Genomic DNA, 16,184 nt, shown 5'->3' on the forward strand with positions numbered 1-16,184 from the left:
CTTTGCCACTCCCAAGGTGTACCAAGCCCATCCTGTGGAGGAGAGTGAACCTGGGAGGTCATGTTCAACACTCGAAGGCCAACCCCACTTCACCCCTCACCAGCAAGTTCGCTCTTGTCTTGTCGATGCCGCTGTTTCTCACTGGGAACTGGCAGGAAGTTTAGGAAACCAACATTTTCAGTTCGAGATAAAAAGCTCAGTGGCCTGTGCCTTCAGCTGTAAGTTTACTCTATTCTTTTATCTTTTCCATCTGGTATTCCAGCCAACCAAAAGTAGAGGGCTAGGGGTGTCTGCCTGGCACGGTGCCCACACTGTCATGTGGAGCACAGTTGGCCAGGTCTTCCTTTCTGAAGGGTCCGAAGACTGCTTCCTGGAGGGGCAGTCCTGCATATAATCTGCCCACTGTTAACCCGCATTTGTCCTAAGAGTCCCAACAGCCTGGAGTCTAAGGTTCTAGACTCCCCGACTTTAATCAGAGGAGTTGCTCATTTTCTGGGTGCATGTGAAGGTCAGAAGCAGCACCTGCGCCCCTGCAGTTCTGTAGCTCCTGCCTGCATTCAGACATAGCGCCGCCCTGAGCCTGCTGGACAGGCCGTGACTAGCAGGGCCTGTGGATTAAGACTGATCCAAAGGAGCTCACATGTCTGGGGCAAGAACCGCTACACACTCCCAGAACAGGCACCAAGCTTCCTCCGAGGTGTGGATGGCCTGACGTGGAGCTCCTCACAGATCAGAACTGGCTCTGGGTTCTGTAAGTCCAGGCTTGTCTTAAACCCCTGAGGCAATGCCACTGTGCCATTCGGGGGTTATCAGGAGACCCCTGAGGAAGTGAGGATGAGGGCACACTCAGCAAGGGTCTGCTCCTTGAGTGGCAGTTGTGCTAATTATCTTTCCAGTTGCTGAGATAAAATGTGCACCATTAGCAGCTCAAAGGAAGAAGGGTTCATTTGGACTCATGACTGTGGAGGTCTCAGTTCACCGTCTTTGGCCTCATTGATGCCATGCCTGAGTGAAACAGAGAGTTTGTCAGAGAATTTGTTGTGTTCTCTCAGAAGTTCAAAGAGATTCATTTTATGGGATGTTTTAGAAGCCACCAAATGACTTTCCAATCTCACTTTCTTCCACTAGAAAGACAAAAAAATCACCCAATTTATCATTTTCTCTGGGGAAAGTTATAGACGTCTCCCAACATGAAGGGTGTTCCTTGGTGCCCCAATGGGCTAGTGCCTGAGACATCCCTCCGACTCACCCCTCATGGCCCAGGCTCATGGCGTTGCCCCCAGGTATGGGTTCTGCCTGACCAGAATGATCAGAAAGGCTAAACCCTCTATAAATCCTTCAGAGAAAATAGTCTCAAGGTGTGTCTGTGTGGGAGGCAGCCCTCAGCACTGCCAGCTTGGGGTGACTCTTGGGTATGAGGAAGATCCATTGTTCAGAAGAGCATGCCCCCTTGTACGTACACACACACACACACACACACACACACACACACACACACGAGGTGTTGTTCTGGGGAAGTAAAGCCTTCTTAAAGTTTCACAGACTTGATAGGAGGGGCAGCAAAGAGGGATGCTGCCCCCGTTGTAGCTCCTACCTGAGCTACCCTGTCCCAGCATCACCTGGGCAGCTCATTCACCCCAACCCTGAACACAGCACACAGCGAGATGCATTTTCTCCCACTCAAATGCTGGGGAGCAAAGTGCAGCTGCTGAGCACGTTCCCACTCTGCCCTGTGTTTGTTCTCAGCTAAGTTGGCTCCGTTTCCCCCTCTTTCTTCACTGCACAGGGTGGGAAGACTCTGGAGAAAGGGGCGCCATGTGTCCTTCAGCCAGTCTGATGGTGTCTCCCTTTGCATGACTGAACATCACAGGTGACAAGTGGCAGCAGGTCTCCAAGCTCATGACCTTGTGCAATGTCCTGGGGGCAAATCACAATTGTTCTTCATCTCCTATAGCCCTCCATCTCACAGATCTCTGATGAAGCTTCAGATTCCCCGGCATGTACCTGGCGTGATACAGAACTGCTATTTTGCATATAAGTGTTCTGTAAATATTTTTGTAACTCCCAGAGTTTCTTAAGTACAGGGATGGTGTTTTGTACTTGACCACAGTCCACCCAGTGCTCTGGGCTCGGTGTCCATGCTTCCCATTGCTTCCCTGGATGATTGACATGCTCCCGGGATGTAAGATAAAGTCCATGCTGTGGTATGTTTGGTTAAATGTGGAATAGGAACATGATGGAATCCCATGTTTGCCATGTGGATGTGTTAGTGGGTGGCAGAGGCACAGGTCTGGAGAGACCCCTGTGTGCCGCTCCAACCAAAGCCTCTGGAGAATGCAGCCACCTATGGGCCATGGCAGCTCTGGGTGCTGAGATGACCACAGATGGCTTTTCCTTCCACTTCTTAGTATTTTGTCACATAATAACAGATATTTTTATTTATAGTAGTAGAAAGTAGTAAGAGTAGGTTGTGTGGGAGCTGGGGAGGTGTTCAGAATGGGAAGGTACCAGCCACGCAAGCCCGAGGACCTGAGTTCAAGCCCGTGTTAAGACGTGGGACCTGGGAAGGTGGCTTAGTGGGGAAAGTTCTTGCCATGCAAGCGTGTGGACTAGAGCTCAGATCCCCAGAACTCACATAAAAATTGGGTGGGCCTGGCAGCCTGCCTGTCATTCTGGCACATGGGAAACAGAGAAATTGCCAGAGCGAGCTGGCTAGCCAGACGAGCAGAGTAGGTGAGCTCCAGGCTGCATGAGAGACCACACCTCAATATACAGAGTAAAGGTGGAGCCCAATTGAGAAAGACACCCAAGAGACTAGAGAGGTGGCTCAGTGGTTAAGAGCACTGACTGCTCTTCCAGAGAACCTGGGTTCAATTCCCAGCACCCACATGGCAGCTCACAGCTGTCTGTAACTCCAGGATCCAGCATCCTCACACAGACATACATGCAGGCAAAACACCAAATGCACACAAAATAAAAATTTTTTTAAAAGAAAAAAGAAGAAGAAAAGGAAGATACCCAGTGTCAACCTTGGGCCTCTGCATGTGTGTGTATGCGTGCATACACACATACACACAGGAGAACTCTCATAAACATGTGTGCACACATCACACACATTTATATGTAAAAAATTAAAATAAAATAAAGATGGACATGATGGCCCATGCTTGTAATCTCAACACTGAGGAGGTAGAGACAGATCCCTGGGACTCACAGACCAGCCAGCCTAGCCAAATCAGTGAGCTCCAGGCCACTGAGAGACGCTGTCTCAAAAACAAGATGAACTGTACCTGAGAAATGGCACTCAAAATTGATTTCCAGCATACACACACATGCACAGGTACACACATACATGCACAGGTACACACATACATGCGCAGGTACACACACACGAACAGACACACAATGAGAAGGACTTCAAGACTCAGCACAATTAGACGAGGTTGGTGGGCCCTTGTCTATTACTCTTTGTAAGTCTTGTCCAGAGTGTGTCCCAGGTTCCCAACACAAGGGTCACATCTCTGCCGAGCGCGGTGACTCACATTGTCTGTTAACCTTGACTGTTCCTGCAGCTTGCCTCCATTCAGCGTTCTCTAGACTTATTCAGCTGCAGAACCCATCTAGCTGGAATGCCGTTGCCTGTGTTACTCATGGGAAAAGATAGTTCTAACTTAGCGGTATTGTTTATAGAGGCTATCATGCTGAGTTGGTTGTTGAGCATCTTCATTTCATTTGTAACTGGTAATACTCCCTTGGTGAGAGGACTTGGAGCCATTACAAAGCTAGGGAGTAGCTAGATCCAGAGAAGTGTTTTAGTGGCACAGAAATTGGGTAGTGGTGGGTGGGAGGATGGGGGAGGTGGCTCCGTCAGTCCAAGGGCTTACCACACAAATATGTGGACTGGAGTTCTAGCTCCAGCTCCCAGCTAAAACAAAGCCAGACACAGCAGTGCGCACCTGTAATCCCAGCGCTGAGACAGAGACAGGAGGATCCCAGGGCTTGCAGCTCCATCAGCCTCACCGAATCAGTGAGCTCCAGGTTCAGTGAGAGACTGTCCAAAAACTAAGGTGGAGAATGACTGAGGAAGGTACTGATGTCACCTTTGGCCACACACACGCGCGCGCGGACACACACGCATGCACACACACACACATACACACCGTGAGATCTGGTGGCAGTCTCTCTCTTCATAAAACTGCCCAGCATCTGCTTAGTCCCCCGCGACGGAAAGATCACCCCGCCCTATTGACCGCTTTCCTGACTCTTGGCCCAATACCTGTCAAGAAGCGTCTCACAGAAGGAGGATCTATTTTAAGTCAAGGTTTGGGGGCACAGGCCATCATGGTGGGAAAGGCTTGGTGTCAGGAGGTGTGTGGCACTGCTTACAGTTGACTTTTTCCACTCGGTCCAAGACCCCCACCCATGGACGGGCACCACCCCACATTTAGGGTGGGTTTACTCCTTCAGCCAGTCATCTCCAGAAGCACCTTCGCAGACACACCCAAAGGTGTACATTCTGCAGTGCTCTGGGTGTCTCTTAATCCAATCAAGCATGACGGCTGCCCTTGCACTAATGAAAACCACAGTTGAAGAAGCAGGCTAGAGTTCTCAGTAAATGCCTGCTGTCTCCTCGGGAGTCTTACCGTGAACCTGTGTTTTCTTTCTAAACAGACATTGTCTTTATTTCCACCATTGTTCTTTTGAGTCTGAGCTCATGGCAGAGATAGCGAGGCATACTCTGAGTGGACCAACAGTGAAGGGCTGCAGGGGCTGGGCAAGCCTGACCGCTAGCAGGGAAATTAAATCCATCGTACTATTGCTGGGAGTGGATTCACCTTCAGTTTTGAGAATGCACTGTGAGCCAAGTCAGAGAACACTGGTGGGAAGGTACAAAGCAAGAAGCTGGACCTGTTCTTCTTGTCTCCCTCTTGGGCCTCTCCCCATGCTAAGGCCCTTGCAGGGTCGCACAGAGGAGAGAATAGGAGTCGTGGCTGTGATTCCCCCAGGGTCTTCTCACGAGGACGTGAGCATGTCAGAAACAGAAGGATATATATCCATCCCAGGTTGGCTCCACATTCACTGTATAGCCAGGAAGGACCTTGAGCTTCTGATCCTACTGCCTTTAGCTCCCAAGGGCTGGGATTACAGGCATGTGCCACCAAAGCTCAGCTTGGACAACATTGAGGATGGAACTCAGAGCCTCGTACATGCTAGGCACGCTCTCCACCACCCGAGCTAAGCCACCTATCACTAAAACACAAGAGAGACTGGCCTTGGCCAGCCATGGTCTCACTTAGTTTGATTTTTTTTTTTTCAAGAGAGGATTTCTCTGTGTAATAACCCTAACTGTCCTGGAACTAGCTCTTGTAGACCAGGCTGGCCTTGAACTAACAGAGATCCACCTGCCTCTGCCTCTTAGGTGCTGGGATTAAAGGCGTGTGCTACCACTGCCTGATTCATTTTGGGGAGGCAGGGCAGGCTCAGACAGATACAGCAGACTGGTCACCTTGAGTTCATATTTGCCCCATAGAAATATAATGTTTCAGAAATCCTGCAAACTTCCATTCAGTTGGAATTGTTTAAATGGCTGTTGGGGTTAAGCAAAATACAAAGAGTTAAAGCCCGTATGTTTGATGCCCATTTCCCACAGCCCTGTTGTGACAAGGGCCTCTAAGCAAATGTTTTTCTCCGTCCAGCCAAGTGCCAAGGAGATAGTCCTGAAGACAAGTTCTACATATCTGCATTTGTCTGTTGGGGGAGAGAGGCTGGTTGGTTGGTTCCCGGCTGCCCGGCTGCTCAGCCCCGAAATAACCACACAGAAGCTGCATTAATTAAATCACTGCTTGGGCCATTAGCTCTAACTTCTTATTTGTAACTCTTACATCTTAATCTAACCCATCTTCATTCATCTGTGCATCACCACAAGGTCATGGCCTACCAGCAAAGTTTCAGCATGTCTACTCCGGCAGTGGTGGCTTCATGGCGTCCCTGGCTCCGCCCTCCTTTCTCGCAGCATTCAGTTCTGTCCTCCCCACCTACCTAAGCTCTGCCCTATCAACAGGCCAAGGCAGTTTCTTTATTCATTAATGGTAATCACAGCACACAGAGGGGACTCCCGCATCATCATATTGGACACAGGCTCTCTTGCCTGCTTGGGTCTTTGAGAACACAGGATGGTACAGCCCAACTATGGGCTGCAGTCTGACTCTTCCAAGCGACACAGCTTTCTATATCTATGGTCGCTCACACAGAAGCTGCCCAGAGCCAAAGACATTTTAGGGAAACTTGGAGGTGAGGCTGGAGGCCATCTGCAGGAAGCTGGTTAGGGTCGATGGAAGGGGAAGCAATGCTCTTTGGGTTCCATGTGTGGAACACGAGGAAAACCACCCGCTTCTCCGGGCCAGGCAGAAAAGAGCATCCATCAAGGTTCTGTATCTTCCAGACGTCATCACCCCACCACAAGGAATCCCTAGGTTCTATTGCAGCCCAGCAACTCATAAACACATGTTCCCTGACATGAATGAGGTCAAAAGCCAGACCTGGTGCCACACACATATCATTCCAATCCTGAAAAAGCTGAGGCAGGAGGATGGTAAAGCCAAGACCAATCTGAGCTATAGTAAGTTCGTGGTTGGCCTGATTAACTTAGGGAAAGTCTGCTTCAAAATTAAACATGGTGGGGAATGCTGGGGTTCCAGCTAAGTGGTAGGAACTTGCCTAGCATTACAAGGCCTCAGGTTGCATTCCCAATACCACAAATAAATAAAGAAGGCTATGCGTGTAACTCAGTTAGTAGAGTGGTTGCCTAGCAGGCATGAAGTCATAGAGGCATTTTTCTTTGGGCCAATAACTCACAAATAATGACATGGAGGCATTAGTAATTATGAAAGCCCAGACTTAGCTTAGGTTTGTTCCTAACTAGTTCTTTTAACTTAAATTTACCCACATTTTTAAATCTATGTCCTTTGACATGGTTCGGTTCCCTATGCTCTGTACTGCCCTTGCTACTTCCTCTGCCTCTGGCTGGTGACTCTGCCTTTCTTCTTCCCCCAGACCTCTCTGACCCCAGATGTCCCACCTAACCTCTTCCTGCCTAGCTATTGGCCATTCAGCTCTTTATTAAGCCAATTGCAGTGACACATCTTCACAAAGTGTAGCGGAGTAGTCTGCAACCTGAAACTGTGGGTTCAATCCCTAGTGTTTCATAAACTAGAGGTGATGACAAACAGCTGTAATCCCAGCCCCAGGGAGGTGTAAGCAGGAATATCAGGAGTTCAAGGTCATCCTTAACTTCATAGCAAGTTCACTGTTACCCCGTGACACACGAGACCTCATGCTTCAGTGTCTCAAAGTGCTGGAAGTGTGTTGCTCAAACCCATCAGGGAGATCACCTGTTGAAGTCAGGTCTGAGTCGGGAGTTTGGGGTGGAGTCTAAGAGTTTGCCATTCTAAAAGGCGCCCAGGGCAGAGTTAAAAAATGTTGATAGGTCGTGGCCTGGGGGATCCCTTCCTGTGGACCAACGCTCTCCAGGGTAGGAAACGTGGCATACATCTTCTAGTTGCAGTTCAGAGCATTGCCCAGCACTCCACATCTCTGTCCACACATGGTTGCCAGGGATTCAACTGTTGTTTCAGCCAGAAGTCTGCAGACCCAGCTAACACTCCTTCTCTTCTTCAGGGGAGGAGCGCCCCCGGGAGCCCCCGGGCCCTGCAGAGGCCCAGGCACCAGCTGGGACAGAGGCTGGCGGAAGGACGAACCGGCACCACTGGACATGCTCTCAAAAGCAGCTGAGGAAGGTCTTCTGGGGCGTGGCTGTCGTGTTCTGCGTGTGTGCCTCCTGGGCCGGCTCCACGCAGCTCGCCAGACTGACTTTCAAGACTTTCGATGCACCCTTCACCCTGACTTGGTTCGCCACCAACTGGAACTTTCTGTTCTTCCCGTTGTACTACGCAGGGCACGTGTGCAAGTCCACAGAGAAGCAGTCTGTGAAACAGAGATACAGGTAAGGGATTCTTACATTGAAGATCACTCACCTGGGGCTGCTGAGCTGACCCTGGAGGCTAGCGCTGCTGGCCAGTGGGAGGGACCAAGGGTGGGACACCGCAATAAATGCAGCTGTTGTGTTGTGCCGTTGAGGTCAGAATTTTCTCTGCCTTCTATGATGAAGCCTCCACTCTCCACCTCCAGTCCTGCACCTTAGCAGTCCATTTCCATGCAATAGGGAATAGGCACCATCTTTAGAAAAAGCCGTGGCAGGTCTCAGAGGTGTAGAAATGGAAGCAGAGCTCACTCAGGCAAGGCGAATGGAGCCAGGCTGGTGTAAGGATGAAACTTCCGGGAACCAGGTGCTTGGGATCTTCCTGCAGCTCGCTTCCCTTCCTTAGCCTCTTTCCAGTTCCCCACATGTGTTTTCCTCATCTGTATGGTGGACATGAGTGCAGTCAGTGGGCTGTATACCGTGATGACTCACGCCTCGCCATGCCGCAAGCACCCAAACCTTTCTGAGAGCTAAGCCGTTGGTGTGGCCACAGTGTTCCATCAAGAGCATACCTTGTAGTTGCTCTTTGTCTGGCATGGGCTTTGTCCAAGGACTGGCCCGTCTGTCTTAACCCGAAACACCTCAAGAACGACTGTTGGCCAGGACAACAGTACGGACACAGGAAACCTGCCTTTCATCGTCTCTGGGACTGAGCAAGGGCTGAAAGTCTACACCTGCCCTCCCTTCCATCCCCGTCACCTTCCTCCTAGCACACCCTATCCATCCATCACATGTTCTCTTGAAGGTACTGTCCTATGATAAAACACTGGCTAAAAACCAGCTTAGGGGAGGAGACCGTTTATCTGGGTCACATACCCTCTTTCGCTGCGAGAATCCAGGGTGGAAACTCAAGGCAGGAACCTGGAGGCAGGAACTAAAGCAGCAGAGACCATGAGGACTGGTGCATATTGGCTGTCCTCCCATGGCTTGCTCAGTCTTCTTTCTTGTAGCACCCAGCACCACTTTCCTATGGGGTAGCACAGCCTACAGTGCACTGGGCTCTCCTGTTCCAACCATCAGCCGAGAAAATGCCCCCGAGGGCTTGCCCACAGGTCAGTCTGATGGAGGCATTTCCTCAGCTGAGGCCCCCTCTGCCCAGATGACTCTAGCTTGTGTCAGTTTCAAAAAGCAAGAACAGAAACAGGAAAACTAATCCGCACAGCTGCCAACCCCAAGGAGCACCCGCTACACAGCTCAGACCTGCCTGACGTCACACTTAGAAGTTACCAGATGAGGAAGGAGGGCACTGGAACCGGAATGCTGGAGCCTCAGCTGGAGCCAGACTTTTTCTGAGGACTCTCCGGTTGTGTCCTCACAGAATTAGCACTGGCGCCCTTTAGGAAACCGACCTGTGACACAGGACACAAATTCGAAAGGAAGGGGCTCCCATGGTGTTTACGCTGAGCCCCAAGGCCAGCCCCCTGTGTCCTTTCAGAGTTTGGGGACGAGAACCCAGAGCCCATGGAGTCTTCCCTGCTGACTTAAGGCAACAGCTCCTGGGCCAGCCCGGAATGGCTGGCGAGGGACTTAATGCAGCACTGCTGGACAGCAGCCAAGACAGGAAGCAAATAGATTTAGGAACTGTGAGAGGGGCCTAAGAACTCCCCACAGGCAAGGAGGAAATAATGGCCTGAGTCATGGAGAAGAGCAGACATCCAGGAAAGGATGCATTTGATGGTTAAGTGGCCCTGAGTGTATCGGCCTGTAATTAGGAGACAAGACAACTGTTCCCTCCTGTTCCCATCAGCCATGCGCACAGCAAGATCCCCGAACCACAAAGGTAACCCAGTGCTAACCCTAAACACAGGCAGTGGCCACGGTCCACCCAGGGACAAGGTTGACTGATAACACTTAGGGACAGCCGAGCACAACCTAACCTTTTGGTCTGAACACTATGCTCGTGGTGTCAAGCTCAAGATGGTGATGAGGTCAGGGTCGAGGATGAAACACCGCTTGGAAAAATTAGTCACCTAGAGAAAATCAGCAATGCCTGGGAGCCAGGCTCACGGCTTCCTACACAAACATCCTAGAAAGTCAAGAAACGGAGCTGGTGAGATGGCCCGACAGGCAAAGGCATTTGTTGTAAGCCTGACAGTCTGTGTTTGATCCCCAGGCCCCACGTGGTGGAAGGAGGAACCGACCCATACAAGTTGTCCTAGGATCTCCACTTGTATGCCATGCCCTACCCCACCCCCATACTCCCCCCTACACACACAATAAAAGAAATGTAATAGGAAGATGTTTTAGAGGCTGGAGACATGGATTGGTGGTTAAAAGTGCTTGCTGCTCTTGCAGAGGACTGGAGTTTGTTTCCCAGCACCCACGCTGGGAACTCATAACTTAACTGCCTGTCACTTCAGTTCCAATGACTCCAATGCCCTCTTCTGGCCTCTGTGGACACCAGCACATGTGTGTTCGTGCACACACACACACACACACACACACACACAGAGAGAGAGAGAGAGAGAGAGAGAGAGAGAGAGAGAGAGAGATACATAAATAAAAGTAATAGCAGAAGTTTTAAAGCATCCTAAAACCAAGTTCAGCTCACAGCCAGGTTGCCAAGGACCATGGGGAGGAGGGAATAACTTGATGACTAAACCAGTTTATTCTTTGCCCGATTTCTATCTCAAAGCTTACCCCTACTTCTTAATGCAGTCCTTTCTGTGCATGAGTTGCAGGCATTCTATGGCTAGACAAGGATGCTCATTGCCAGCAGGTTCTTGGGTATCTAGGGAAACCATGAATGCCACCACAGGAGTAAAGGGGGGCTCTCCCTCCATAGCCATAGGACGAGTGTCAGTATCAGAGCCTTGCTGAGGAAGTCACAGCTCCGATGGGGAGGACTTGAAAGAGTCTAAGACTCCCAGGGTGGAGAAGAAAACCAAAATCACATCCTTCATCTTAATGCTTTATACCCAGTTGATGCTAGAGGGAGCCCTAGCAGATGCTGTTGGCAGAGAGCATTAGCGGGGAACGGAGGGAACCGGAGACGGGCAGAGACCTGTGGCCTTGGGAAACAGGCTGGATAGATGAGGTTGGTTAGATGAAGCAGCTTCTCTGGGGTTTTCAGGGAACAGACAGCCCCTCTGCCACTAGCGCAGGAAGATGGTATCTCAGACCCAAGAGTGCCAGGGTCAGCAGAATCTAAGCTGGAACAGATAGGGCCTTTGCAGTCTTGTCAGAGGGCCTTCCAGAAACTTCTAGCCATACTGATCTGCTTTTAAAAGCAAATGCTGTGATCTTATATCTCCATGCAGCTGCCCAAAGAAAGAATGGGGAAAGAGAAAAGGAACAGAGAGAGGCAACAGTGGCTTTCCTTTGTTCTTTGTAGTTCTGGGCTTCCGAAAGCTGGCCCTTGATTCTCCTCAGACATGGAACAGCACTCAGAGGCAAGGGCTGTTTCAGATTCTTGCACCTTCAGTCTGCAGGAACTGAGTGTGTGTGCCTACCCACACAGATTCCCACAGGAATGGTACCAACCTTGCAGAGACCAATTTTAGTGTTTGTAACTAGAGATTAGTTGATTTGGTCTGAAAAAGATTCCTGGGTATCAAAGTGAGACACTGGGAAGCAATAATCAAAGAGCCTTGCATTCCCAGAGCTCAGAGGCTGGGAAGGGTTGAGAGGGGCTGCTTGAAGGAAGCCAGGAAAAGGAGCCCAGGGATGCATGGCCTGGGGCACAGGGGAAAAGCCAAGAGGAAATGAGGCTGGACAAACAGATGGCTTCTGGGTGCTGAAGGAGGTATGGAACGTTCTAGGCAGATGGAGAGCCTGGAGCCTAGGGAGCTTAGGAGGTGTGTGGGTGAGCGCAGATCCTAGGAAGCCCCTGCTCCATGCAGAAGATGCTCAGAGCTGGCATGACTCCCAGAGCTACCGCAGTGACAACCAGGTTGCAGGTTTTGAAACCACTCCTGGAGAATTTGATGGAGTCGGGCTGCAGGCCAGGTTAGCTCACTGAACACCTCCTGAACGTCTGCTTGCCCAGGACCTGTGGGCAGGTGTGGATGAGACACATGTCGTTCTACCCGTAAAGACCTCACGGAGTGGGAACAAAGCCCACAGAGAACCAGAGTGGAGCTTGAGGAGGAGGTGGGTGACACCCGAGGCAGACGGGCTTGGTTGCATCTTGGCTGTCAGAGTGGATGTGAGGACTCTGCTGTCAGAGCAGGGCAGATAGATAGGAAGGGCTGGGGCTGTGTCTGTCTGTCTGTCTGTGTTTCCGTGTGTCTCTGTCTGTATGAGTGTGTCAGTATGTGTGTGGGGGTGTATGTGTACATGTATGTAGAGGTTAGAGGTCAACCTCAGGCATCACTCCTCAGACACCATCCACCTTGCTTTTGCACTGCAGGACAGGGTTTCTCACAGGCCTGGGGCACCCTGATTAGGCTAGGTTGGCTGTCCATGGAATCTGTCTGTCTCTATGCTCACATATGGCTTTTCTATGTAGGGTCTGGGGATCGAACTGGGTCCTCATGCATAAGAACTAGTGAACTGAACCATCTTCCCTGATCGGGACTTAAGTCTCTAGAACGAGGAGCGCCAAGGTCTTAGGCAGTAGACTGATAAGATCAGACTGTTGTCAGGATTCCTGGAGCTGTTTATATAATCAGTAACAGCACACACTCACAGTTCACAGTGGAGGTGGGATGACTCTCAGGTGTCTCTTCGGTGGGGGAGGCGTGTGTGCTCAGTTCCTGAACAACAGCAAGTAAAACGAATGCAAATCCAGAACCAGTCTCTCGTTTTCAATGCTCAGTTTCCCTTTCGGCCTCCGGAAAACCCCTGTGTTGGTGAAAATCATTTGTACCGTCATGTTTGCCGAGTTGCGGCATTGTGAAGGTGTTTTCTTTCCAGGAAGTCTGGGAGCCGTTTTTTTCCAGGTGCTGTGGTGGAATAGAAGGCATAGAAGGACAACGAGAATTAGCACTAGCTCGTACCGCCTGCCTCCTGGGTTGTCAGGCCCCGCAGGCCGGACCAGTGCTAGCCGATGGGTTCTCTGCCTGGCTCACTCAGGCCATCATTCCCACCAGCTGCCCATTTTTAGCTACTTCCAGAAAAAAATGGGCAGGGCCCTCCATAACAGGAGGATGGACAAGCTCCCAGCCTAAAGGGAGCACTCCCTGCTGCTCCCAGGTCCATTTTTCTCAGCAGCATTCAGCACCAAGTGTGATGCTGCTGCACCTGTTCCTTGCTCATTTGACCTCAAGAAGGCAAACTCCCTGAGGATAGGGGGCTGCTGAATCAACTCACAAACTCACCAATTGCAGTCTCCAAATAGCATCCCAACCCTGTTACAAAAACAAACAACACAGACACAGTATTTGGGACTGCAGTTTGTGATTCAGCTCCCGGTCTGTAGCTTGATGGTTAGCAATGGGAATTTCAAAGGAGTACCCGCCAATGAGGAGGCTGCCTTAGGGTCTCAGCTGCAGCAAAGTGCCGCCCCGTTAGCATGCACGTGCATGCAGATAGATAGCCAGCCAAGGAGCAGCGGTTCTGTGTCTAGCGGGGAAGCTGTAGTGGAGCTCCTGTGTCAGCAAAGAGGAACTGATTCGGGGTGGCTGCATAGGTTTGTGTTTCAGGATGGTGCTTAAGCTATTCAGGGGTTCATTTTATGAAGAAAAAAAAAAACAGAAGGGCTGGAGAGATGGCTCAGTGGTTAAGAGCACAGGCTGCTTTTCCGGAAGACCAGGGTCCAGTTCCCAGCACCCACATGGAAGCTAACAGCTATCAGTAACTCCTGTTTCATGGGATCCAATGCTCTCTTTGGCCTTTGTGGGCACTGCATACACCTAGTACACAGATATAAATACAGGTGAGATACACAGGTCAAATAAAAACAGTAAATCTTAAAAACAAAGGCAGCGCATCACCTACATGCCCTGACACCCTCGGGCAGATACTACACTCTGCAGGGCAGACGTAGGTCATGTCATGTCTATGTCACGGCTCCTCACGGAGCATACCGAGCGCCTTCCAGCCTCCATCCCCACACACCTCTCTGTAAATGGCTCTGAATTCAATATAGGGTAGGAAACACCCCCCCCCCCCAGCATTCAGGGCTGCGCATTCCTGAAGCACTTCTTAGCTGCCCTGGGGCAAGTCAGAACTGAGGCTCCAGCTCCTGGTTTCTTCTGTTCTCCCTAAACCAGTTGTTCTGTTGGCTCAGGTCTCAGTTAATCCTTGAACAGATAACAGGGATTGGCCTAGAGTTCAGCAGTTTCGGAAAAATGATCTGTCTTACACTGTGCTTTCCGAGCCCGTGTGAATCGGCTGTTGCGCCATGGTCTCAGTTGCTTTGCCTGTGGCAGAAGGTCAGCCCCGTGCCCGTGTCTGTGTTGAGCGTGTGCTTGAAGAATGACAGTTGCTTGTGTGACTGCCACGCCACACTGAGGAATTGTCTGGGGTAGGGAGTGTGTCCAGATACCCCTGAGTGGAAAAGAGACTTCTTGGTGTTTTAACTAAGTGTCAAGGTCTGAGAACATTTTCAGGTCAGCCCAGCAGGACCTTACAAGGTGTGGGGCAAGAAAAGCTAGGAAGTAAAGTGCTTGCCTGAGCTCAGTCCCTAGCAACCATGTAGAAAGTTGGGTGTAATGGGCACTTTTAATCCTAGTGCTGGGGAGGCAGAGACAGGCAGGTACCTGGGGCACTGACCAGTTAACTAGTTTTCTTGTTGAGTTCCAGGTCAGTGAGAGACTCTGTCTCACAAAGAAAAGAAAAGAAAAAAATTGACAGCACCTGAGGGATGGCACTGAAACTGCTGCTGACTTCTGGCTCTCATGCCCACACATGTGTACAAACACACTTGCATACACACCACACACATACACAATACACAATACTATACACACATAAATACACATACACACACGCACACCACTCATATACACAATATACACCACACACATAAATATACATACACGCACATACCACTCACATGTACACACATACACTCCACATACTCACACACACATACAGATAGATCACACACACAGCTGGGGGCCAGATTCCAGGAGGAGGAAGCCCTTTACCCTCATGGGCCTTGAGGAACTGTCAGCAACTGTGCATGTCAGATGATAAGGAAGACGCATGGGTACGGCATATAAAAGATGCAGAGACTCAGCATGTGTGTGCTGGTTCACAGCCATAGCCAAGAAGGCTGAGGCCCCACTGAGTGTTGCATGCTAATGTTGGGCTTTTCCACTCTCTGTTACATCTGGTCAAGACTGGTAAACCAGCTGATAGACACAGTGAAACTTAAAGCCTCACGTTTAGCAAAAGGGCATCTTCCCAGAGACTTAGAATACTCAGAAAAGGGATTGCAGGAACCTCTGCTCCAGTTTGTTCATGCTATCAAAGATACCACTGTATATGTTCAGAGAAAAAGCACTGGGGTCCCTTGCTCCGACAGCCCTAGACTTCTCCATAAATACATCAAAGAAAGAGGCAGGCCAAAGCAGTCTTTCCTCATAGGAAGAAGCCTGAGGGCAGTGCCGGGCAGGGTGAAACAACAGGGGAGGGGCAGTGCTAGCCCACATTCTGGACACTGTGGTAAGTAGCAAAAAGACAGGCGCGCCATCTGATAGCTTGGAATGGAAACCAGCTTTGTTTGTATTCGCTACAGAGGCATAGTCAAGGCTCCACACCTCAACACTTGCCTGAAAAGGGAGGCTGTTGCGCCCACTCCCAGGGATTGTTGTTGGGATTGGTGCCACCTTGGGTGCCACAGTTCTTGTGGATCACATGCTTGAACTGAATAGAGTTAAGCTCATAAAGCCCAAGCTGTGCTTGATCTAAGGGTTTCCTGCCCATTTCTGGGACGTGAAATATATAGATCCCCAGAGTCAGGTGAACTAGTCCTTGTTCTCTCCAGGTAATAAAATGGTGTTGATGATGATAATAAGGATAGCAATGATGGTGCTAACCTTAAGCATTTCCAGGCGTGTTTTAAGAGATCCCTTCTCTGAAACAGTTCCCTGAGTCAGAGCCGTGAACTTGGCCCTGGGGAGCTGCTTCTGGCGCATGTGGTCTTTGTGGCTCTGCCCCCACCCTGTTAGTTGAGTCGTCGTGAAAAGTAAGCAGCGTGACTGGCCAGGAGAGACAGCCTTTGCTGATGCCTGTGTACAATCTATTCTTGGGCTTC

General features: G+C 50.4%; 1 protein-coding gene across 4 annotated transcripts in view; it reads left to right on the forward strand.

Annotated features, from left to right (window-relative positions):
* Slc35f3 (solute carrier family 35 member F3) overlaps nt 1–16,184 on the forward strand; it is a 229,594-nt gene that overhangs the window by 151,035 nt on the left and 62,375 nt on the right. For all 4 annotated transcript variants that reach the window (XM_075977707.1, XM_075977706.1, XM_075977704.1 and 1 more), the window contains one exon: nt 7,678–8,002. In XM_075977707.1, the coding sequence (XP_075833822.1) occupies nt 7,678–8,002 (325 nt within the window). The remainder of the gene's footprint in view (nt 1–7,677; nt 8,003–16,184) is intronic.

Source organism: Microtus pennsylvanicus, chromosome 6, assembly GCF_037038515.1.
Source record: "Microtus pennsylvanicus isolate mMicPen1 chromosome 6, mMicPen1.hap1, whole genome shotgun sequence".
NCBI lineage: Eukaryota > Metazoa > Chordata > Mammalia > Rodentia > Cricetidae > Microtus > Microtus pennsylvanicus.